This window comes from Anopheles nili, chromosome 3, assembly GCF_943737925.1.
Source record: "Anopheles nili chromosome 3, idAnoNiliSN_F5_01, whole genome shotgun sequence".
Lineage (NCBI taxonomy): Eukaryota > Metazoa > Arthropoda > Insecta > Diptera > Culicidae > Anopheles > Anopheles nili.
In genome coordinates this window covers 24,614,255-24,641,295 of record NC_071292.1, presented here as the reverse complement: position 1 = coordinate 24,641,295, position 27,041 = coordinate 24,614,255, and the positions used below count along the sequence as shown (strand labels likewise).

The following is a 27,041-nucleotide window of genomic DNA, read 5'->3' as shown; positions in this document are numbered from 1 at the left end:
GGAAACTTCGCCTCTATCGCAGGGCTGCCGAGAATGGGAAAGTTTTCTGGTCGGCGATCATGCGATACGGAAAGAGCTGAAATTCACCTAACCGACTTGCGATGCTTATGCTCAAACTTTAAGGCAGCCCTTTGCAGCCATAGCGTACAATGTGGCAGCATATTCGAGATTTGCAGAAAGCATATGCACCAATTGCGGACAATTTAAAGCCGTTTGACAAACAACCGGCAACCATATTTACCATTCACACCAAAATGAACGTACCGCGGCGTTGTACTCTCACCGTGCAATCGGGTGGAAATAATAGCACGAACCTTGATCAAACACCTGCAAATGTCTGCTGCATACAGCACAAGCCCACGTAAATAAATTTTCCGCCACAATTTTCCCCAAATTAAACAAACCGTTCGGGTTTAATAAAATGCATCGTCGCATGGCAACACTCATCATGGCTCGCTGCACGAGAATGCACACGCACGCGTGCCATTCGTTCGCTCACGCTCACTCACAGCAGGCTCTCTCTCTCGTTTCATCAGCTAGAACCATCGGATGCTGTACCGGCGACGTGCAATTGTGCGATGTGCAAAAGCGAACATTCGTGAGGATATTTATTCACTCGTATAAATTTGCAGCACCGATTCGCTGCCTGCATGCTGATAGCGCGGAATGCATAAACTCGTATTTAATCAATCGATCAAAACATGTCCCCCTCGGGGGAAACAGAAAAGAAAACAACATGAGGGAAAAAAGCCAACCAAAAAGCGCATTCCGCTAAATCGCATGCGGCGTAAGCGCAAGATTTATGTATTTTCCAGCTTTTGTCCATTTTGTGCCGACCAACCGCTCGGTTCCAATGGACCACAGCTCGACAGAAACGGAAGCCAAAAAAGTGGAGGAGATTTGGAGCGAATTTTTTTATGCTGCCGGTTTTTTTTCCATCAACCGCCCACACTTGCGTAACATTTTTCGTTCGTGCGAATGCACGCACTCCTGCAGCACGCGAATCCCAGAAGGTGTGAGGGAAAAACATACACATACACACATTCGTTCGGACCGGACAACGGTTGAAATGCGGTAACGGATCGGTTACCAGTTCAATTCATGTTACGGTTGTAGGATTGCATGTGCATTACACGATCGGTTCGTCCGTTTTTGGTTCTCTTCTGCTTTTGCCCGAAATATAAAAGCCCGAAATTGAAAACAATTACTTTGCTAATGGGTTACCTGCCGGTGGTGTAGCTTAACGCAGAAGCGCTAATGGAAATGAGACGGGAGCTAAAATCGCAAAATGCATGCGAAAACCCAAAACCATACTCAAGTTTTGAGGCTAATTGGAGCTACGGCAAACATACAATTTGCTGCCCGGGTCATTCGGTCGGTTGATTATTGGTTTGCGAATCGACGTACGATCCACCACAACGCCCAGCAGAAGTGGGCATTTCAAGTATCGGTTTCTGTTAGGTGACCGTGGGAAGAAGCTGACGGCAGTTGCGTGAGGATATTGACGAATTATAATAAGTTATAAGCTATGCGATGAATCATTGGTTCTCCTATTAAACTAGATGTGATGTTTTCCACACCTGCATATTTGAAAAATTCATCTTTGAGGCTCAGTTTATGTTAATCAGTTAGCTGATTGTACAATAGTGTCTCATAAGACACTATAGATTAACTTATTTTTAATTACTTCAAGTGACACCATATCAAACAATAAACATTAGAACACATTGCAATTGTTATAGTGAATCATCGTCCGGTTTTACACGCAATTCTTTTACAAGAATTTTCTACAAACACGCCAGGGTCAAGGAAGCGTAAATGCATTCTTGCTGTAAAAAAAACATAACGAAGGAAACATTTCGCAATCAAAACACACAGAATACGGAGACGGTACAGTACAAGGCGCATTTATCACTCGTAGCACAATACGATGAAACGACCACGAATGAAAAAAACACTCCACTTCCTGAATGAGGTACCATTTGCTTTCTTTTGTCGCGTTCAAAAGGACGCTCAAAGTGCAGCTGTTACATAACAGAAAATGCATCCACGGCGCGGTGACCGTTTCACCGAAAAAACTGGGGCATGAAAATGTTTCCCCAAGCCGTAGGGCAGTGTCCTTCTACAGCACCGTACTGTGGCGTATGATGGCAGGAAAATGCACAAGGGTCGGCACCGAGTAAGTGCAGAATCTCCTAAAATTTCCTTGAAATATTATACTTTACCCCAGTCACCTGCTAGTGTGAGTTCTTTCCTGCTATAGCTGGAAACTTCGGGTACAACTAGCGGGTCATTCGGAATAGATACGTTTTGCAGTGCTAGTGAAACATGAGAATCAAACCTTCGAGGGACATGCAACGGGGTCCTGGCCGGTGGATGGAATCCTTAGTTGAGCCGCTCGCAGTCCGAAAAGGACAGCAGGTGCTACACGAGCCACGATTGAACTCGACCCAAAAGCATAATCCCCACGGTGCGTCTTTCCGGAAGGACCGTCATTTCCAGTTGCAGCGGAAGTTGCTGCTTGCATCGCGAGTCTCGAATGCACGCATTGCATGCTCCTCGCATTCATGTTTCGCCTCCCGTCGGGTGTCGCATTGTTCAATCTCGGTAGGGTGTGTCCTTTGTTAGAACTGCACATTGCACGCCTTCCATCATGATGCACTAGAAATGATAAACCCCGCTGTGACCCTTGCAGCCTTCTCGGCTCACCATTTAGTGCAATTAATAATGCTTACACAGACTTATCGGATGATTGCCAACGGGACACGGTCTCCCCTCGAATGGGGCAGGTATATGAGGTGAGAGAGAATTTATGTGAGGATCTCACAGATACGGAGGATAAGCACAACATGAGCAGAACGCAAGCGTGTAGATAGCATGGTCATAAATCAATTCGACGTGGAAACGCTACATCATAGGAAGATCACGACCGGGAGCGATTCCGTTCCTGCCAATGTCCAATCACTCTTTCGCCATCTCCCTGTGCTGTCATAAAGACAAATGCAATCAATACAGCTCGTTCCGTGCGAGCCAATGCAGGAGCGCCCTGAAGCCCCACAACTATAATTGATAATTGAAAACCAGAACATATTGCTCTTTTAAGTCATCCCCCGAGCACATTTCTCAGGCTCCATCAACGGACGGTTGCCTTAAGTCATTTCCTTTTCGTTCGCACAGATTTGGAGAGTTTTAAATGAACAATAAAAAATCAGTGACTAATTGTACGATATAATTTCACATTTTCCTTTTCCGCTCATCGAACGAAGGAATCCGTGCGAGTGAAAAATGTATAACTTATCTTAACCGGGATTGTTCGAGTCGTTCCGTTTATTTCCCCTGAAATCCGGATGCGACCAATTTGGATTATGGCGGTTGTTTTATGGCCGACAGAGCACGTGTCCGCAACCCGACAGCAGCGAACATATGCAAAGTGATTCAACGCTCACCGGAATGGGTTTGGAAAATGTGGAGAGAGCGAGAAAATAAAAACCCACACGGCTAATTTTTACCTGCTGCCCAGGACACGCTGTTCCGGCACGGTAAAGCTTTTATTATTTTATCACCGTTTTTAGCACTCCCCAGTGCAGCTTTACGCAAATGCTCGTCGCAAACAGGGCTTTGGTGCTTTGGTAAAACAAAAAACACCCGGCGCACGCGGGGTAAAAAAAAATGTTACTAAAAAGCAGGAGATAAAAGCTCAACTCTCAACGGTAATCTCGACACGCGTTAGGGTATGTCGTGCAGAAGCCATTTCTTTCGCCCGATGATATCACACATGCATGCATGCATACACGCAACCAGCACGGGACACTCGAACGCTTTCGCCCGTCGCGATACGCGTCCATTCCACCGTACAGCTAAGTGAGCGGAAATGGAAAATGCCGAGGCTACGACCGGAAAACCCTGCGCCCACACACACGCACACTCGCGCAGACGCATGCGCCATTGAGCCGTGGGAGCTGTTCCAGTAAAGTGGTAGCTTGAAGCAAACAAAAAAAAAGGAAATGGAACAGGATATCCCAGGGGATGGGATAAAAAACACCCAGCCCGAGGACCAAAACAGAGCTCACGCGAGTGATGAAAACTCGAGAGCTGGAAGGTCTCGTCATTAATAGCAGCTCCAGCTCGTGGTCCCGTCGCGTGGTCGTTTAAGGTGGGTGTGAGCACGAATGCTTCAACGTACCGGATGTCCTTCATGTGTCGCCCCGGTTGATTGCGAAAGAAACGGTACGGTGGGTTCTTGTGGTACGGTGAACACCGCACGAGGTGAATGACTGATTGATTGCTGTCCATCGTCGGGTGACAGTTGCCGACGGTGGATGGTACGGCAATATTTACATGCACCGTTCGGAGGAGCGTTTTTCCAGAAACAAACGAACGGAAAATGAGCTTCCTCTCGGTCTGGTTCAATCAGTTTTAATGAGAAAGTAGCGATTAACTGGAGGTGCATTTTAATTACATGTCAGTTTAATTAAAAAAGACTTGAATCGAAAGAAAAATCAAATAAGTCCAAAAGTGTCATTTAGGCAGATCTCAAGCTCAAGCAAAAAATCTCGATATTAAATCCGATAGCAGATTTTATCCGACTAGTGCGCGAATTAATGGTAATATTTTCAATTACCATTCACCCGGCAGCACTTGGAAAAGTCACCAATTTTGGGAAGCCAACCGACCCACAGCAACCTTCCTGCTAACCACCAGATTCGATGGGAGGGCGCCACAGAGAGCAACTTTCCCGGCCGGAACCATATATTACCCGTCGGTTCGAGTTTAGCCGGGCTGTCCAAATACCGAGAACGTGCCGTATCGGGTCGCTGGATCCAACACAGAATTGCCGGCATGCTGCAGCCGCACGTAGCGGATAGTGCCGAAAAATAAATCCCTTGAGTCTGAGTTCTAGCCTGACCCCTGTCGGAAGGTTAGCTAGAGACGGCGACGGATGCTTTCGAAGGTCGGGCAAAAACACAATTTATTGATTACGCAACCAGTAGAATATAGGGATTTTTGTGTGCGTTTCTTGAAGAAGAAAATCAACATATTTGATATCTTTTGTGCAAAAAAAAAAAACAAGTAAAACAGTACTGAAGGGTCAGTAATTAACGCAAAATGGGCACTTCAGAGGGCCACTTCACTGCGTCCCAAGTGGTCAACAGTTCCATTTCAGGCTTGGTAATGCGACCCACTCAATCCAGCCGTTTACATCTGTTTATCCATTGTCTGCATCTGCACTCTCGAGTCAACTTCAGCTCCAAACCACACTCAATATTAACCACCCACCCAGCACTTGGGTTTTCATTCTCGTGCCGTGCTCACTGGAATGCCATCCAAACCTGGTGAAGGCGAAGAAAAACGTCGCCCTCGGAAATGGCCATTGGATTTCCATCGTGACAACACTGACGATGGCCGTGGGCGTTGCAGAAGCCACTTTCGCCATTTTCAAGCACACACACACACACACACACGCCCACCGCACTAAACCACAACAAAGGACAACATTTTCTCGAGAGATTCACTTTCCAACCGACCATCCGACGTAAAAACTATTCCATCTCGCACATCTAACCTCGCCATCTCTTTTTGAAGAGTGAGACGAGCATCCCACGCGATCCTTCACAACACACCATTTGTTATGTCTCGGCGGCTTTTCCGATGGTCGAGTTTTCTTTTTTACTGTCCCTCTGCATAAACATTGTCTCTTAATCCTCTCTTCTTTTTGTCACGAAAGACGACTGGCGCCACTAAGCGATCGATAGATTTTTGCGAATGGAGAGACTGGTTTGCGAATAGAAAAAAACACATCCTGATAAACAACCATCCAACGGATCAAAACAAATAAAACCATTTATGATGCGCCGCGCCAGAGGCACCAGACAGTAGTTTTCCACCATAATTGTCACTTCCGGTTGCCAATTTTCGTCACAAGTCAACCACCCTCTCGGAAAAATGTATATGCTAATTCGATTCAACAATTCATTCGCAACACGGAACGAAAAAAAAATCAACAATCCCACTAAAGGATTAAAATAAATTGCCGGAAAAGATCCCTCGCCCACGAAAGGGTTCGTTCCCTTGTTAATCCGGCGTTCACCCGTAGCTCCGGTTAAACCCATTCTCGTGGCCAAACCCATTACCGGCAACCGCTTGCGCTCACCACGGGCATGCACCGAATTTTCGCCATTCCATTGCTATGCAAATTACGAAAGTACAATAGAACCACATCGCTTGAATGGCCAGCCCGTCCTAGTTATCGTTACGAAAAACGCACGGCCTGGGAGGAGGAGGTCGAAAATCCACTGCGGGCCACAACGATTTGTAAAAGAAGTTCATATGTAGTGCAAATTTGCATCCTCCATGACGATTGCAAGCGCGTTCCGGCGCCACCGATGGGAGGCATTCTTCTCAGCGCCACCGTCGACGTACTTGGGCCCAGCACCGCAAGGCAAGGCGGTTATTATTTACGTCATATCCAGGCTATTTCCAGGACGCCTGGAGTAGCGACGGAAGTGCTTATGGCAGGAAATGCTGCAAAAAGGAACCGTAGCTGGAATGCCCACCGGACGCTCCATGCATAACAGCACATCGGGGCCTCGAGGGTATAAGCTCCGGGTTGAACAGCGAATTTCCATTTGCGTTTTTCATGCCGATCCCCGGTGGGCATTTTTGGGACCGTTTCGGAGAAGTTCGTTAGACACGCATGGACTGAAGATAAACTGAGTTTAACTGTCTCCATTAGGATATCGAAAATTCACTATTGTTTCGTCGCTTTCAAGCACAGTTTAAAGAGTTAAGTTCATTGAAAAGTATAGTGTCATAAAACATTTTTGACTAATCGTTGGATAGTTTTCATTGGAAAATCCTTTCTAAAAGAAGAGGATTTGACTAATTTCATGAGGGAATGTTCATCGAAGTTAATAATCATTTCTATATACATGGACTGACAATTTTACGGCGAAGAAATTGATAACATAAACAGGTGAAGGTTTTTGTTTTAAATGCAACCGTAAAAAAACATTCGTAGGAGCTACTTACAACGGCGTATCAAACGCTACTCATAGCAGCTTTCTAAGCACATTAGCATTGTATAATTTGTGAGCCATCGATGGAATTACCTGCAAAGAAAGGCGGAAACGAAGAAGACCAAATTAATTAAGATATGCAACTCGTCACTTTCGACATCACTTTCGACATAAAACGGTCACCGTGAAATTTGAGCCTCCACGAACACGCTCGTTATCGCTCGTGTGGGGGAAGCAGCGTGAAAACACGCCCTTCGCGGTATCACGTTTCCTTCAAAACCTGTTTTAAATAGAACATCAACAGCAGCGATCAAAACACCTCAAGAAGGATGCCTGCCGCTAGCTCACCATGTAAGGTGAAAACACGTTTTCCATGACCTTGAGTTCAACTCAACAGATCGATGGTATCGAACCTGCTGGTCGTAGGTGGGCAATTTGATGTCACTCTTTTTTTCTCTCCCCATTAAATTCATCCCCACAAAACTGTTGGCTTCTTGAATGAATAGCCTCATCATCAAGGGGGACACTTGGTTCCGTTTCGCTTAGCACCACATGTAGCGGAATTTTTATGTTCCGCCATCGCGGTGACGCACCTACACGACCAAAAAAAAAGGTCACAACTGGCAGCCGCAGTAGCGTTCGCTTTCTCTCTAACACGCCACCATCTCCGCCGGGGTTCGGAACAGTTCGAAAGCTCGTGTCGCCTTTCAACGCCTCCGCAGAAAAGACGGAAAACGTGAGTCTTAATCCGACCCGGTTCGGCCGTGTTTCGATCGGCAAGCCAACGTGAAGTGCAAAAATTAAGGTGAAGAGGCAAAACTGAACGAGGAAAATTGTCAATCCTTTCTGCGGGAAAATGTCAACTGGCGCGCGCGCGCGCGTGTGACTTTCTCGACATTTTTGCGGACCAATTTCATGTGGGCGCATCTGCGGCGCTTTCCTACGAAAGTCGTTTAAAATTAAGCTCTCACAATCGAATGAATCACGAGTGCAATGTGGCTACATTCTGGAGAAAAGCACGGTTCGTCTAGTTTTTTTGTTTGTTTCTTCGTTATTTAAACCAATTACCGTGACTCAAACGACCGGAGGAGGTTTGGTCGCCCCGAATGAACGGCGGGCGGGCAGAAGAAATTGAAAAGAAAGTTAAAACAATTAAGTGCAATTCCAAAATGCGCTATCGTCGCTGCAACACCCCCTTGGCATGCGGAAGTACCCTACGTGCACTCTTGTCACCTTCTGAAACCCCATTTAAATCTCGCGATTCGTGAAAAGCCTTCAGAAATCGTTCCATTTCGTTTCGCACAAATCACGCCCTTTTCCCACCATTTACGGCCTGAAGGAGTGCGCTTGAAAGGGAATGAGAGCGAGAGAGAGAGCGAACCAGCAGAAAAACACCAAAGTAATCCACTGCAATAAGCATCATAACCATAAAGGTGCAACAATGTCCCTGTGTCAACCCAGACAGACAGGCGAGATAGAAGCGTTGGCTGCCATTTTTTTCCCCCGGCTATCAGTTTTTCCTTTAATTTTTCCGCCTCACAGTGTCGACTTTTGCTGCGCGCAGAGCTGAACATTTGATTGACACTCCTTTATATCTGGCGCTTTCATGGCGCGTTCGGTAATTTTATGACGCCCGCTTTTTTAACGATCATCACCGATGGCGGGTCGTTAAATGACGGCATCGGATACGTGTGCACGTCCGCTTCGAAATTGGAGCAATGGAAAGTTAACCGAACCTCCAAAGTGGCAGATTGTTGTCTCCGGTCGGATACTTCTGGTGGAAAAGTCGTTTTTTCTCGCTCATCGCGAGGTCGCATGAAAATTTAAACACCTAAACGCGCTCCAGTTGAATCTGGAAAAGACCTCCTACTGAACCTGAACCGACCTTACTTTATAGCGTTGTTTACAAAACAAGACTCCCATAATGTTTGAAAAGTGTTCATTTTTATCTATTTCTCACCACATCATAATTTAAATTCATCTTCAAAAAGGCACCTTCCAGGAGCACCTCTAGCTTTCTGTTCCAAGAATCACTCAATTTCCCACCATAACATCAATTGCAACAAAACGTTCTTGCAACCAACCGTTAAGACCATCAATATTTCAACTTTTTCCTGCTGGTTCGTGTTCGTCCAGCCCGTTAACATTGCGCGAGCGAGCTAATACAACCCATCACCGGCTGGATCGATGTACCAGATATTATCGTTTCCCCCGTGGGAACGCACAAGCATCACGGCACACCTGCCCAGCCCAGTCACGCCCGGCAGATTAAAATAGATACCGTTGTAATTATGTAACCACGTCATCGCCACCGCGTACACCCCCGACACACCGACCTGCCACAAGACCCTGTTTCAGCACCAAACTGTTCGATGATGGCGTGCCAAGCTCGTAGGTGCGATGGGTTTCTATCACGCTTTTTAACAGGTGAACTTCCCGTTGAAGTTCACGTTTGCTCTCGTTGCTCTCGTTGCCGAGAAAACTAGGGTTCGCGAGCCTTTCAAAAAAGCCGTTCGAAAATCGCCACCCAATTCCCATTAACCTACGAGTAACGTGCACGCGCTAGTTAGACTGTGGTGTGTGTTTTTTTTTCTCTCTTCTTCTTCAATTTCCTTCTCTCGGTCACCAAGACGTCGTTAAAAACCAATCAACATACTAACCTCACACCCCGCTAACCTGCACAGCGGTCGATTGTTCGGTAACGAGTCGTCGCTTCGACACCACAACGGTACTACTGCTGCGTCTTAAGCATCACCCACAGATCTCGCGGCTATGCTGCGCGGTAAATAGCATTAATCAAATTTGAAGTACAACACTCTCACTCGTCCTCAAACACACACACACACACGCTTTTCCCTTTGGCTTTCCCTAATGGTGGTCGAACACTTTGCAGGTCAATCGGTCACTCTACACGCTCTCGATGCGTAATGGATCCGGTGGGGTCGTTAGTTTTTTTTTCTTGTTTTAATTTATTTCACACAACCGCTCGCGCACTTGGCCGAGGTTTTCCTTTCGGTCGCCAAAAAGTTGTGCACCGCACCGACTAGCCGACGATTTTTAGACGAGTTTAAACTTGTTTCCTCCCAATACCACGCGCGGTGGTATGATTTAAAAGTGCCCCGTTTGTTTGCGCTTTTGAAACACCGCGCGTTTTGTTTTAATACTCTGGGCGACTTTTCTTGCCTTAAAGCGCGATAAAAATCACACCACACCCAGGCGAACGGAACCGCGACGCGAAAGTAAACGTTATTTATTTTGTCAGCTACACCGGCGTGTGTTCGCGTTCTGCTTGTTCCCATTTGCCCCGCGCGCGACGATAACGCGCTAATTTATGCTCCAGCGGTGGGCAATTCTTTCACGCCACCCGTACACCAGGGCGTCCAGGAGGGATGAAATAAATAAGGTCACTTTCGGTTTTTCCTATCTGCAGCTGCACGGCAACCGCGAATCGCACGCAATTGGGTGAAGGTGGTCTTCAAAATGCGACCAAAACGCAAAACGATTTGCAAGTGTTTGCCTCCACGTGCGTTTGATTTTGAACATTCGCACAAAAGGAAACGACAAATGTTTGCAAAACAACACACCGCGTGGCGTCTGCAATGCTATTCGCGATCAAACTGAACCGTTTTACCGCCGATCGACGGGACCATGTTTTGAACCACCCAGTTGTGGCCCCTTTGCGTGAGACTGAACCTACTGTGCCACCCCTGAGACTCGTAGCGCCGAGAGCTCCCCCGAGCATCGTGGTTGTATTCATGCGGCTCTCAAAAACTGCATCCGAGGTGCAGTGTGCACCGCCACCATCGCATCCATACGCGCCCGTCTCAACAGAACCGTTCGTCCGGCAGAGTTTGACTATTTTAAGATGCCCGCGATTTTCCGCTCCTGACCGCCAGACCCAGAGCACCGGGGCGCGCTGGGGTGAGCACTTTTTAATATCGAACAACATCAACAACATGCACCCTCTCGCGCCATTGGGTTGTCGTTCTTTTTATTTCATTTTTCTTAGCTTCTCTCTCTCTCTCTCTCTTGGGCCCACAAATAGAACTTGAAGATTTGTTTTGTTTTAAGCGACCAGTCCCCGGTGGGAAGGGTGGCCTGAGAGCGTAGCTAGGAGATGGGTGGATCGGAAGGATGATGACTAGCCACAGGCCGAGTAGTGACCGCAGGTATTTTTGGCAGCCGGTGTGCATTAATGTGTAGCGAGAATACATTTCAAGCTTGGGTTTTCCGCAACGATTTTTTTTAGAATACATTTTTTTATACTGTACAGTAGAACATAAGTAGATTGAAAGAAAGGATTATAAAAAAGTAAAGAATTTATAAATAGACTTATACAAAAAACAGAGTGTGTAAAAGAATCTACCGCACAGTGATAAATTCCGAAAAAGAAAGATATGTTGTTTCGAATTCTTGTACTAGCTTAGCAAAAAATATCCAATGATATACTGCAACAGGTTGCTATTTTCACATCGAATTTTAAAAAAAGGCTCATGTTGAAACCTCAATAAAGATTCCCACAATCAAAGCGAACCGGCAGCTTCGTTAAATGTCCACCTCTGGTTACCCGAGCTATCCACAACATTGAGCACATGCTGTGAAAAGACCAGCTTTATCGAGCAGCGGAGTGCATTAAACGCCATACAGCTCCAACACATTCAATCGAAATCGATGCAGCAGGAACTACCATGCGGAGCGTATTTCGTCCTTGAATTTCATTAGATCGAAAACGGGACATTATGCATTCAGCCACCATGTCGGATAGCACATGGTGAAAACCCATCGGAATGTGGGTGTGTTCAGGAGGAAAATTAAACGACATTGGACACATTTTCCCAGCCAGACGTACTCATGTTTTACATACCGAAAACATTGCAATTGAGCGTTACGCTTCATTCGAGGAGGTTTCTCTAGCGTATGTTATCGTTTTCGGGTGACAATCTAGAGCGAATACCATGGAAACGTAACGAAGAAGTGGAAATAGATCAACTGATCAAAGTAATTTGATCAATCCTAGATTGATATTTAAAACATAAAACTAATAAAAATAATATAGGATCAATTTCAATCAAATAATGAACAAAAGAAGCTTAGTTTTTAAACTTTCATGATTAGTTTAAAACAATAGTTATGCTGCAAAGGGCAAACAACCATATCACTGTCGTCAGATTATCCACATGTTGACAGATGAATGTCGCAGCCGCTTATATTCTGCGTTTTTCTATACCCAAACGCTACCGAAACAACGCCCAATCCATGCATTGTGCAATCCCCTGCACGCCTTGCGGCTCGTTGCGTTCACGTATGACGTGAGCATAAACATGCTTCTTGCCTTACTGCTGGTCTTCGTGCGACGGCGCCGGCCACAGTGCGATCACATGTTTTCCATCCGCAGTCTATCATACGTACGGCATCGTACATGCTCGACACACGATAACTGGGTCAACAGAGGAACAAGAGAGAAGGAACGAGCTACTGAGGGCATCTTTTTCTTGACGACGAGTACAACCACCACCAGGGGACAGCATCCGAGCATCGATATTCAAGTGTATGTTGACTTCAAAAAAATATTAACGCACCTCGAGGGCAAATGTCTAAATTTGACCGGTTCGATGGGTCGAAGATTCTCTACCTATGTTTGCCCTCATCATCCCAATGCCCTTGCTTAAAGGGACAAGCCTTTGCGCGTTTCAGTGTGTGAAGGTCATCGAGCTAACCACTCAACCCTTCGCAAAGGGATAAAAATATCTCTATCCGAGCACTCCCTCACCTTCACTCGAAGGCTGTGAACGGTTTATACTTCTCATTTGTCTAAAGATAACTCAATCGTCTCTAATCCCTTAATTCCCTCTCCGAGCCAACGTAGACGTGAAGCGAAACGAAACGAATGAACCGCCTGATGAAGCTTCCTCGGTAAACTGGAGCGCTCGGAGCTGGCGTACCTATCTTGCTGTTAATTGGCGTTGTAATAATCCAAAGTAAAACGTAGCACTTTGCACATTTGCTGCAACTCTGCTGCTCGGCTTGTCTCCCATCCCGAGTGCGGGTGTATGCAAACGAAACGCGACTTTCGCTCGAGCGGGAGTTATTAATATTGTCATCCACCCCCGGCAGAAGCCCTTAACCTAACGGGGGGCGTTGTTGCAGCATATACCTTGCACCGAAGCTTTCGCGTCGACGCGCTAAAACCACTCAAGAGGTTTCTCCGTCAGCAAAAGAACGCAAAGCGTAATTAAATACTGCAACGACAACCGCACGCAAACGGGAAGATCACGAGGGAAGCTCTAATTGCGTTCAATTAAAACTCCACCTAATTACACAAATGCGCGCGGAATGCACTTTTTTTTAATGTGTTGCTTCATGCGCATGTACCAGGTCGTTTGACAAATGAGCATTTGTTGCGCCTTTTTCGTATCTCGTACAAAGTATTCGTGCTTGGATTGTTGCTGCTCTAAAAAGACGCCAACGAACGGGAAGAACTTTATGTTCGTCATACAGCAAGAAAAAAACATTGCGCGTCCATTATGTGATTCTGCGAGAGACACCGAGTGCATCCAGCCGGTGCATCCTGGTAAGAAAACCATTAATTGTGCGCAGCACTCTGCAGGCGAACAATTCAAGAACTTATAGTAATTTAATTATGTCGTTTTTCACAGCACGATTTACGATTGTTCGCGTAACCCTAGAAAAATGGCAATCAAATTATTTATTAAGCGAAGCACTCTATCAACCTTACTGACGCTTCCTAATAAAAAGCGTAGTATACAAACGTGATGATTTTATATATTTAACACGAAGCTAGCTAAGTAAACGCTACTGCAGCGCACGAAGCTGCTTATGGCAAACAATTTCCTATTGAAAAGAAAAACGCGCACTCCGTGTTGTGGCTCGCTGTACCCGTTATTGCATTCTACCATCACCCGAATGTTCATATCACGCTTTGCGAGATTTATTTCCTATCTTCCTGTTTGGGTGCAATAGTTTAATAACACGCCATCACCGCGAGCCCGGACGTACGTGACATGCGGCCCGTGCCGGCATGATTGTTGTTCAAACGGATGAAAAATATTTCCACCCTTGAACAAGCGCATCGGAAACGCGCCTGGCAGCGTTTCCTCGCAACGGTTCTTTTTCCGCGGATTTCAGCGAGAGAGAGAGAGAGAGAGAGAGAGAGAGAGAGGAAAAAATAGTCATATTTACAACATCTTTATTTCCCGTTTTGTAGCATCATGCAGCCACCACATCAGGAGTGCGAAGGATAAAAAAACAACCATGGAACGGTAACAATACGCGACAAACATGCCAAAATTGTCACATTGCACATTCCATACACACCAGCGTACACGACAGCACACACGTGTGCATACGATTCAGGCGGCAGCCTGCATCTCGAAGGACCGGAAAAATGCACACTCGCCATTCGATAATCTCCCGCCCGTATGATTGGGAATTCGCACAATACTTCCGCCACAGCTAGCGCGAACAAACAGCGAAGAAAAGAACCCCTTCACGGCCAAGGATGTGGAGCACATCCGGGGAGGGATTCTGATGCGAAGCGCACATCCAAATGTCTGCTGGCAATGACACGGTTAGGCTTCTTCCGCTGGCTCAACATGGATGGAATGAACCACACTCGCGCTATTCAGAGAGATTTGCAGCAGTGTTTATCTTTTCAGTGCATCTCGCCTAAGCCGCTAGATCGCTGCCACTATCTCTCCCTGATGCGAGGTCGGAATTTTCCACAATGAAATTTCCACATTTTCAAGAAGCTTACGTTACGCCACGGTGTAGCAGCAATCCACGGGCCCTCACCAACGACAATGTCATGCAGTCAGCGATGCATACCGGAGTGCAGCTTCTGCCGCCTACCGAACCGTGAACGGAATCGCGCTCATCGTCGATGGCCGCTGGGGATGCGCCGGATCCTAGCGAAGCGGCACGAGTACTCGCCGGTGATAAGATCAACAAGCGAAATGATTTAGAGTCACACAGGCCAACCTCCTCCTTTCGTGCTGTTTGGTTTAACCCCTGCATTGTTGCGAGTATCTTCCAGAAGTCGCGTACGAAGAGTGCAACCGTTTTAGGCGACGGCGAGCAGCATCTGTTTCTGTTGGGCGCTGGAGAAGACGATCCAATCGCTTTGGAGGTTTTCTTGCTCAGCCCTGCTCCCGAGTGTTTATGTTGTTCGGTGCAGTTGCTTGGCAACGCAAATGACAGCTTTCCGGGGAAAACTTTACGTGCACCGGGGTGTAGGATAATTTATGATGCTAATTAGATTTCCTCGAAAGAAACACACGCTCGCTGTCGTTTGCAGATTAGGGGCGACATTATATGCTTCACGTTTGACAAATAGTTAGAATTTTGGGTAAAGTTTTTGCGAAACTTTGCGAACGCAACCCTACGTAGCTTTTGGGTTGAGGAAATGACGCGCGAATATCGGCAGAAGAATGATCCGTTCCGGGTGTTCACATTTCAGCAACAGGAATAAAGGTGTTACACCTGCATAAAGTCCGAACGAGACCATCCGCAGGCAAGAACACCTTGCTTTAGCATTACCAATCGTTAAACGTATTCTTCGCACGTACCTTCTTTCCGGGCGGAAACGGAACCACATCGCGCGTGGAATAATTCTGCAACGAAAGCGCAAACTTTTACCAGCTGCTAGTTTAGCCAGATCGACTGCACCGGTAAGAATGATCATCAAGAAAAAAATACAGATAGAAAAGGAAAGACTCACGCATGCACGTGATCTCCACCAGCGAGGATAGTTCCATGTACTTCTATTTTGTTTATTGGAAAACTTTGCTCAACCTTCGGATCGAACGCGGCTAGTCCGTGAACCTTTCGACCACGGAACCCAGGATCTGACGTAAGAAATGCAAATAAAAAGATAGAGCGAGACAAACACGCACAGCTGCCTTGTAAAGGTGAGAATACAAGGTAAGGTTGCAGGTCACTCGGAGAAACCCACAACACTTAATTAAAAAGGGTTGGAATGTGTGATGGTATCCGTCCAGGATCCGGCCCAAAATAGCTTGCAGCCTCTGACTCAGGCCAGCTCCGAGAAGCCAACAAAAGCCCTTCGAAGGTTCATTGCTGGTAATGGCGGTAATAGAGGCGCATACATTATCGTCGCATCACCGACGGGTCAATGAGTTCTAAACGGGTCCATGGCGTGCGGTACAGTTCGCACGAAAGTCATATGTCGCGCTCCCGGTCTACCGAAGAAGTGTGAGCGTTTCTTCCTACTAACTGTTGGCCTTTCTTTTTGCTTTACGGCAGCATAGTCTCCTTCCGTCCGATCCCTGGCAATCCAGCTACTGCAAGCATTAACCTACAAAGGGGCACAACGATTGAGGTCTACAAGGCGAATCACCCCGATGGGAACGTTGCGTGCAGCAAATGACCACCACCGGCATCGGACGTGGACTTCACTTGGCCACCAAAAAGTGAGCGCTTTTGGCGAGGAATATTATCGCTCTCAAGTCTACGAAGCGGCCCAAGCTGTCTAGCTGTGACGGCAGGATATTCCAGGGAGCCAAAGGAAAAAGGTCCTTTCTCGACGACCGGTCAGTGACACCGCGTGGTGATCCAATTAATACCGACGCGGGACCGTCTGGTGCCAACGAAATGGAGGTCGAAAAAGCGTCAGCATCGATGATTACGATTACCTGGTTTACTTTCAAAATTACGTTACTTGTTGTAAATGCGATAAAATCGCACACCGAACGGATTTTACTCTCCACAAACACAAGGCTTTCCAATCCCATATAGTCAGTAAGCGTTTAAAACCATCCAACAGCGCGTAGAACGTGATAAAAGACGAGTTTTCCCAAAAGCCAATACCGCTAACCGCGTGCTGTAACACCGTTGCTTTCCGTAACCACGAAAAAAGGGAAAAATCAAGAAGGTCATAAAATCGACAGCCGTTTCATTCCAGCGCTTAGTTTACGGCAGCATTTAACCGAATCGATACGAGATTTTCCGGAAATAGTTCCTCCCCTGCCCTGCCGAAGGCGAACGATGATTTCCACATCCCAGCTGGCGAAAAGGGCGCCATCCCAAGAACCCTACCTCGTGTGATAGCCGATTTTTCTCGCCTGCGAACGCTTATCCGGCCGGAATGCCGACACACGCGGCTACGGAATGCCTACCGATGCCATTTCGCACGATATCTCCCCCCGTTGATGGATAAAAATGAATTTTTAATCATATTGACAGTTAAGTCACTGCGCCACCGTACGGAGCGTTCCGGTATGCGTGTGTGGGTGTCCCGGATTCTGGTGGCTTCCGCACCGGTGGAAAGCCTACGGAGGGAAAATAGTGAGGAAAAATGTAGGTTGCCGCCGGTCGTTGGCGTGGGTTGCCGTCGTCGGTTGCGTCGGTTCGTGATTGGACACGGAAAATGGAATATCGATCCCTTACCGTCACCCCAAACTCCACCAATAGTTGCCCCAAATGTAGCCTTCCCCGGGGACTCTTGGAGCCCTTTACCGGCGTACCTTTCGTGCTTGAAACCAAACACATACACACACACACACACACACCGTTCGACGTGAGCTATTGTTCGCCGTGCGCGGCAGTATCTAGGACATTTCGCGTTCGTTTTTCAATCAACCAACCGCTCCGTTGCCCACGGCAAGGGCCGAATCGATTGAAGGGAATGCAGTTTTGTGCCCTTCCCAACGGTACTGCGGCCCAAAAGCACCAGTATGGCCAATTTTTCCCACCACACCAATACGGTATGGCGCCGTCGAAAGGCGGCATCGAGATGGGGCTTGCATAAATAAAGCTCCAACCGTCAGGATGCAACTCGTGAACGTCGAAACGCTATCAATCGGTTTGACTTTGATGCGTCGTCAGTTCGTCAGAACGTCCGGACGTCGGGTGTTTACAGCCGCGAAAAAAACACTAATGCCGTGTTCGCTCGGGCTTCATTATCACTGACACTGCAATAATCGGCATTGCACGGGAGCGTTGCTTTATCGCAAGGCTTTGCCACCTGAACAGGCCTCCTGCAACGCGCGCGAGGGCGGAGTTCAGGGCCGTTAGAAGGCGTGGAAGGTTGTGCACGTGTCCGCGTTCTGAACCTCAAACACGAAGACATGCTGGCGGCATTTGACTGACCGACCTTCGAGGCTCAATATCGAATCGAAACGCTCGTCACACACGCAGTGGAAATATCGATAAACGTGAATTTATGGAAAATTATCTTTTCCCGTAGGGTTTTGATATGATAAAATCATCTTTAACCATTCTACTTCCACCACACCCTGAGCCCACGCAAAGCCAACAAAAATCGAGCTAACGAAAATTGATTGAACTTGCCGGGAAGATTAATGCATCCCGAAATCCCAGCCCTTTGCACCATTCGCCGCTCGATTTCGCGCAGTAATGTTTTCTTAATTCGATTTTCGACCATCTTTCATTCCGTAATCCGTATCATTGTTCGCCTCGATCGCGCATCCTGCAGTCGGGTGTGCAATTTACGACAATTGGAAGGACTTTTATCTTCCCATCCTCTGCTGCTGGTCGATTCAATCGTAACTCTCTTATTTTCGCCATTATTAAGCATCCTGGCTTTTGGTTCTGTTTTCTCCCGTAGACTTTTCCTTCTCGGACCGTTGACGGAGCAGCGAACGCAAAAAGTAGGGTAGAATTTATCGATTTTTCTGGAGATGGAATTGAATCGATTCCGTCATGCATATTTCAGTCGTAATATGCTTGACCGGGACGTCGTGCGGTTGGGTTGACCCGAATTACCCTTTTGAAATCGGGGACAAAATGAACGTTAAACCTAAATCCTGGGGTCATTTTTTCATACAACGTAGGGTAAAATAGCTACAATATACGATACAAATAAAAAAACAAATCAGAAACATTGCATTGGGCAAACATATAAATTTCCACATACTTCTGAATTATAACAATTTATTTTCAATACATTCAAGTAGGAGCTCAAATTACAACTTTCCAACACTGAAATCATGCAGATGTAACTAAAACCATACATCGTGCAGAAATTAAACTCATTCGTATGTGCCCATCGCAGAGAAGTGGGTAAATAATTAACAAATTAAATTTATTCGATTAGTTCATCCCCCAGCGTCCGGTGATGGACAGACAGGCAGCCTAGTACACGAAGCAACCGACTCAACAACACACGATCAATTGCAGAGAAACTGCCATCTGCATAAGCCTTCCGGGCGCACGATGCTATCCCCACCGTAAGCAAGACATCGTGCCCATTTCCCAGCCTCTAAATCGGGAGCATTGAGGCCAACCAAAGCGCCCGCGCCCGCCTTGGGACGCTAGTATTGATTTAGGGTTTTTGTTCTTTTTTTCTGTATCTTCGTTCATTGCTCATGTAAATCCCTTTCTCGATCCCCAGCTCGAGCGCGACGATCGGTGAAAGTGTGCTGTCGGGTTGGACGACGACAGCGACGACGATGACGGAAAAGCATTAAAGGCAAGGAAACAACTTAATCATAAGTGCATTAGAATGATTATAGGGCTTTGGTTCGCGTGTGAACCGCTTGGATACCGAACGGTGAATGCAAACCCCATTTAGAAATAATGGTTTTATCGGGTCGCCTTTTTTTTGTTCAGCTCCCACCAGATCTACTCGTGCACGGTCTCACTTGGAGGATTATAGCACTTTTAAATCCTACTATCTTCTCCAATCATAGAACAACGCGTACTGATGACATGTTTAGTTCACAAGTAAAGGTTGAATAACTTTTTAATTTCATCTGTGCGTTACTCAAACCTTTTCATACTATTTATAACTTCTGAATCAATGCATATCACTTCGAGCAACAAAAGCAATAAACAGCACGAATCGCTCACATATATTGGACTCTCGTAACAGCACAGTACGAGGGCAGCCCTACGATATTTTCTATAAATCATGCGCAGCATGGCATCCGTACGTACGCGAACGGTGGATCAACAAGGTTCATATCAAGGAAATGATTTTCACCATACTGTGCACGAAAACTATTAATTTCCGGAGCGTACTATCGCAAGCAAATGAATTCACCAAATAAATAAATGAAGTGCCAATGTTTGAGGCACTTGCTGAGATCGATATTTATTTTTCCTGTTTGCTTGAACCATTCCATTTCAATGCAAATGGTCAGTAATAAATACGACGAGATGAGAGTCAATAAACACTTTCTCTGAATCAGGCAGATTATTCTAGCAATGAATGGTTTGAGGAAGATTTCATAAACAAAACACACTTTTGGATGAAATGATGCATTCGGAATATTAAAATCATATTCAATGCTACAATCTATTTGATTGCTAATAAAAATTCGAACTTTATTCAATGCAAATTAAATTTTTCCAATTTTTTCCATTGGAAGTAAACTAACGCGTTTATAATGAAAAGATGTGTAGTATATAAAGTAACATAGCAAAGATATATTTAGATTACATTTAAGAAAAACAACATTAAGTATCTTAAATCTCTATGATAAATAGAATCATGCCCTTCAACTTCGCGCCATGCAGTTTGGTAAGTACGATGGTTTAAAAAAAGATTTCCTGTAAATATCACACACCCTGCTCATGTAAATTTTCTTGAGCTTTTCGCAGCCGAATAAATGGGTCGAGCTCAATGCACTGAACCGTACGCGGAAGTGGCACAAATCTTTCACGTCGCTAAGCCCCTGCCAGCTCGGTCGGGTGACAAAATTAAATTACTCCTACAACGTTCGGCACTCCATGAAGCTCGAGCTAGGCTCGATGTAAGCTAGGAGGAGGAACATATACGAGACATAGCGGACGAAAATCCTGCTGAAAAGCGTATATTCAACGTGGCAGAACGTTCGCTCTACCTACAAACCGACCGACCGGCGTAAATCCACAGTCGCACAACGTGCAATTTTTACCTCTCCAAACGAGGTGGGGTACGTTGTGTCACAAAAAGCATTATCATTAATTATTCAGCGCCTGGGTGAAATTTCCAGCTCCAGCTGGTTTCCACGAACGACCTAACGGATTTTTTTTAAATCGTTTTTGCCCTCACTTGAAATCGTAATCTTGCCACCGGAATTGTTTGCAAAGCGTCGACGCCCCCGCGGGACGCATGAAAAACAAAAGTAAAATTAACAGCAACTTCCTTCCGGTGTTTCGGCTTTGGAGGCTCTTTCCAACCACTCCCCAGGGCTCGTAGGGAGAGCCGTTTTGTACTGGTTTTCATTTTTGTTCTCCTTCGTCTTCGGTTTCAAGAAACACGCCAACAGGCCGACAACGCTCACCTAGCGATGAAAATTAGGTAACCAAAGCAAGGTGGAACTAATTCGTGGACCGTCAGGGCGACAGTGATTTCTGTCCGCTGCTTGCCGCACGAAATGGGCAGGAAAATCGTGAGTGCAATGAGTCGAAAGGAGTCGCATTTGCCTTAATTGATCTCGTAAAAAAAGCAATAATCGCGACGCAAGATGCTTTGGCATGACGCAAACCACTTCCGGTGTTAAGCGGGTGGAAAGTTCTACATTTGTACGCAAAAATGGAAATGAGAGAAATAAAACAGAAAACTGATGACGTGACGTTAATTTTAAGAAGAGCGTTCCGCAAAGCGCAAAACGTGACTGGTCAATATCTTAAACAATTTCACAATGTAAAACGTACAAAAAAATAAATCTGACAAGACAATAAAACCGTCCATTCACAGAAAACCCATATCCATTGAACTCATCCGATACGTATTCACACTTTATATTAATCGTAAACTAACAAACCCACGCCCACGGTCAATGGATTTCATGTCCGTGGTCGAGTAACAATATCTCAATAATCGCGTCGCAAAAATTGAACGGCATCAATATTGGCCCATAAATTGGCCGCATAAGCCAAAGGCGCTGAAAATCCCCACCAATCGAAGCCGATATTCTACCGACGACGCTCGACAGGCGACTGCAAGATGGCAACCACTCGAAACAACAAAAGTGAATCGAAAAAATCGGACCACCGCCGAGGCTGGAGGCTGGTCGAATTTTATCGTTTACATATAAATTTCCCATAAAATCGAACCGTCTGCACATCGTCGTCCGGCGTCTGGTTCGAGTAAGCTCCGCTTTGAGCAGATGCCGGTGAGTTTGCCCCTTCACTGCGCTCTGCTGTGCTCTTACATTCGGCTGGAGCCCGCAACGCCCAAGCTGGTTTGGAAATCTTTTTACTAGTTTAGCCGCTTTCAGCCGTGAGGCTGCGAATGGGTTAGCGCGACGAAGTGCTCTACCGCATCAAAATTGTGTATGCTAATTTAAAATCGATAAAATTCACACGTCCTGCTGAAAGCCAAGGGATGCCTTTTGGATCGATTTTTCGCAGTTTTTTTGTTCCGATTTTTTTGTTGCTATTCCCATATCCAACGGACGCTCAGCACTTTTCTTGCCGGAAAATTCAACACTCTTGAGGTAGGGGTAGTAAAAAAGGTAGAGCAAAAAATCTGGCGATTCGCTATGAATTTTCATATAAATACACCAGTGAAGCGAGCGGATTTACCTTTTCTCTTCCGAAATCGAGATCGAGCATGATGGAAACGGTTATCTTTTCTGGATTTATACAACAAAAAATACAAACCACCCCATCTACGGTAGCTATTTCAAGAAAAGGTTTATCTATCGACCTTTTTCTTCATCACTCACCCGTGCAGCATTTAATCAATCACACAGTGAAACCCGTGCTGCTTCTTTTGGCTGTAAACAACGCGAACAAAACAAAGTTCGGAGAGGTAGAAAAGGTGTACTAATGTTTGGTATCAAACCTAAAGCCCCTTTTTTTTGGGAAGATCCTAGAGCCCGGTACGAAAAAGTGCTTTGATGATGGAAACGATCAGCCCTGCGCTGGTGGTACACGGCGAAGATTAATGATTTTCTGCCGCACGGTTGAGCATTTTGACCGATTGCAATCAGTAACGGCCAATCAATAGTTTGAAAGCAACTGGTAGTGATCTCGAAGAACTAGACATGAAATTGGAAGAATGCCGACTAGAATACTCGCAGCTCCACATACAAGCTTTATGTCTATGTCACGGTTTTTTCCCTCTTCATCTATAATTAAGGGTGCTTTCTAGCACGTAAGTAATTGAGTAACAAACAGGAAACAAACACAACGGTATAAGTAAAATTGAGCCATCTAATCTCCCGATCCACGCCAGCGCCACGGTTTCCAATAAGCCCATATAGACGCCCGATCGCTAGAGAGAGTAGAATTTTTTCCATCAATTTCTGAAACGATGTAGGAAATTCAATCAACCAACTCATGACCCCACTCCAACGTAGCGCATGCGGAACCACGGCCAGAGGTAACAATTTTGTTCCGCGATACACTCTTGTGCCGCCACTTATCAAGGCACTTGCCCTGAGCCCTTCGGCGATATCCGGCATAAGACTTCTCCACCATCGAGATCCACGTCATCGTGATGATCGCATCAGTAAGATCAGCATAATTAACGTAGCTTCCACCTGTAGCCCAGGTGTAACCGTGTTTTGTCTTCATTTCACCTTTCTCAACACGTTCCGTTCGCGTTCGCTTGCTGCAAACCGAGCGTTACACACTCTGGGGGGCCCTTTGGTGGATCATATTGCTTACGGCATGCCACTCTGTCTACAGACGATCAGCGTACGGTGTCGGGGCGATTTGCCAAATGCATACTCGATCTATTATCACTCATAACGCCAAACAACCCCAACCCCGTGGAAGCGAATGGAATGTGATTTTATGGAGAAGTATTTTGTAAGCTATCATCGCCTCAATGCTGGCTTGTTTGTTTTTCCAGCTAAATAGAGGCAGCAAAAAATAACATAACCCCGCCCGGTAAGAGTGGGGGCGCGGCCAAGAGATACTGCAGCAGATTTGTGTAGAGTTATGATAGGCCCCATGGGCGGTGGTTTCCTGCAACCAGCGGCAAGTATAGCTCGCACATATCGCACCACGAGTTGAAAACGAGCAAAATCGAAAACATCATCAGGGGGGAGGAGGAAAAACACCACGCTTTTCCACAACAAACAATCAAAACACCCAGTTAGCGCCGGTACATTACCACACTCGTAACGATACGTTTGTTGTCCATTTGGATGTCCATTTTTTTTCCTCAAAGTGGGGAGCTTTCTACGGAAGCAGCGGATTGGAACGGATGATCTTATACAAGGCACTGTTCGATCAGAAGGTTCGAAAGCTCAAAAGGGAGGTCGTTTTTGTTGGCGAAATGAATGAAAGGTCTATTGAAACAGACAATCGAAATGTTGAAAAAACTTTCGATTGGTTTTAAAAATAGCGTTTGACACTGGTAGAGGTCCAAGTGTACCTCTCAACTGTGTCAATTGCACGATCAACTTTATATGAGCTGAAAAATATATGCCTCAGGCCGAAAAGTTCAACAGGGTTTGAAGCACAATAAAATCTCGCCCGTTGCTCGTCAAGTCACGTCGTCGTTGCCATCTTAAACACTTGCTTTTGATCACTTTCCCGGCGAGAAGCAAAACAAAAGGCACATAAGTCAACGACGCCAGCCAGCAGCAACGAAGACGACAGTGGAGATAAACTCCCGTCTAGCTTTGAGCTCAGCCTCGGTTAATCCTGTTTTAGGGCTTTCAATTAACGGACGGATCAAGCTTTACGACGCGCCGAAAGCAATTTTGCCTCGCTCTCAGATGATGGCACCAAAGCGTCACATAATTTCCCTCCATCGCGTTTCCGGCGCAGCGTTTGGGGGCATATTTTTCCTCACACCACACCCGCGACAAATGCACGCACGCACACAAACGTTTCATTTCATGGCGATTTCCATCATGCTTCCCCCCTTCCGGAGTGCCCGCGTTTCCCCCACGAGACGCACGCTTCTGCATAACGAGATTTGGCCGGTAACTCCCAAAGAGGAAGGTTGAAAGCCGGGCCGAGAAGAAAATCCACTTTATTGCTGCCGTAAGCGGGGAATTCCATTCCGGGGGCCGGAGCACATTCGAGAAATGCAAATCAGTACCACCAGAATCAAATCATAAAGTAAAACCCGCCATGGGCACAATTGAAACCCGTTTCAATCCGCTTCATCTACGTCAATCAGTAGCCCGACCGGGGTCCAGTGGATCGAACATCTCGCTCTCGTTGCTAACGATCGGTGTTCTGATTTTTGTTTTATTTTTCTCGAGCCGAGTTTGGGCCGTTTTACCGTTGCGCTCCATTTACTTTCGCCCGGCAGGCCCCTGACGGGGGTGTTTTCCACCGTCGAAACGCCAAGAACAAAACACACCTCTCTTTCGTTTGTCAAATCCCGGTACGTCCCATCCGGAAGCGGCAGTTCAATGGATGGCCAAACGTCACATGTCTCTCACTGTGACGGTTATCGTCGCGAAACCAGTGCCGTTGGGAAGCCAGGTATCGAACAGCTGGTTGGATGATGATGTGGATCCAAACACCCAAGTACCGATTCCTGCCAGCGATGAGTTGGCAGTTGTGAAGCCAATGGAAAAATGAGATATCAAAAAACGTTTAGGACTTAGCCAACCGTATCCAGCATTTACCGTGCCGGTTCACCGTTCTCATCGTTCGAATTCCACTTCAAAATAGGGCCTCCTCCTGCTTCGGGTTGGTTGTTTCGTTGCGGGTTGCCTCTCGGTTCTCGGAGACTGTCGTGGCTAAGCTGTCGGAAAAATCGATCTGCTCGATAAATGGCCGGGGAATCGGCTTTGAGGAAAAGTGAGTGGCTCGCGGTTGACTTTACCTCTTTCGCTCAATGGGACGTAAATTAAGCTGCCAGTACAAGGCTTGGGCCGTTTTGCTAAATGACCCTCGATTAGGAAAGGTGAACAGCTGGCGCACTGCTTGACCTTTTCGGTTCGAGATGAATATGAATTGTTTCGAATACAGACGCTTAGAACCCTTTTCGGTGTTGGAGATATTCGACCTTCTTCGAGACCCTGGTTAACCAATATTTATGGCAAATATTTTTATGGATTTTTATTGGCATGAATCAATTTCGCAATTTATTCTTCAACTAAATTTAGTACGCTAAGCTCCTCGCCAACATGGGCTATTTTGTGTTAAAAAAAATAAAGCTAGTTTCTTGAAAGCTTTGTCGAAAAGGACCCTTTTCATCTTCAAGCTTAAACATGCAAAGTTTTTTTTAAGTATATGATGTAGATTGCAAAAAGAAGTACTCATCTGTTAGACGCTTTTTATGAAAATGATATAATATCATATATTTATAGCAACTCCAAAAAATGTATTTAAAACACGTATATCTGGTATCAAAGTACTTTATATTTTACAAATCCTACCATTACAAGGACTAAGTAACAGTAACTGGCAAGGACTAAAATGAAAGCTTACCTTAGACATCGTTGTGTATTATTTTTCGCCAGCACTTCACTTCACCGCCTACTGCGATAATAATCTACCGAGCTCCATCAAACGACGACATCTATGTCAATTGAATCGAGCCTTTAGCCCCCACAGGCTTGAGCCGTGTACCTCGTTTGTTCGCCGCAACACACAAGCACTGCACTTCCTTATCGATTGAATTCCGCGCGCGGGTGTGTTAATGCGTATTCGTACACGTGCGTGCGGGTGTGTGTATTTCCAAATTACTCCTTCATAACTTCGCAGGGCAAAAAGCTTCCTTTTTCTCACTGGGCGCAGTCGATTGGTGCGGAACTTTTTTTCTTTATTTTTGCTTCCCCTTAAAACACTGCTTTAAAGCACAAATCGCACCTGCACGCTCGCATCGAGCAGCACCGCCACGGAGTCGCTAATTAACCAGTGCCGGATGGTGAGAAAATTGATTAAAACAACTCCGGTTCCCCGCGGTTCACGGGGGTCGAGTTATGGGACGTGGACGAAAAAACAACAACACGGCACAAACGAGCATAAGAAATCACATAGACACATAGACGAGTGTGTGTGTGCGCGCGCGCGTGAAACAATCGAATTCCAATTTCCAATCAGGCTCGAGTGCCCGAATCTCTTCACTCCGAACGCGCGCACTAATGATGAAACGAACGCACACACCCCGCTGGC

At 46.1% G+C, this 27,041-nt stretch overlaps 1 protein-coding gene across 1 annotated transcript in view; it reads right to left on the bottom strand.

Moving 5' to 3' along the window:
* LOC128723935 (serine-rich adhesin for platelets) overlaps positions 1-26,363 on the bottom strand; it is a 111,214-nt gene extending 84,851 nt beyond the window's left edge. Inside the window, exon 1 of the mRNA XM_053817699.1 lies at positions 26,355-26,363. Within this exon, the coding sequence (XP_053673674.1) occupies positions 26,355-26,363 (9 nt within the window). The remainder of the gene's footprint in view (positions 1-26,354) is intronic.
* Positions 26,364-27,041: the final 678 nt, after the last annotated feature.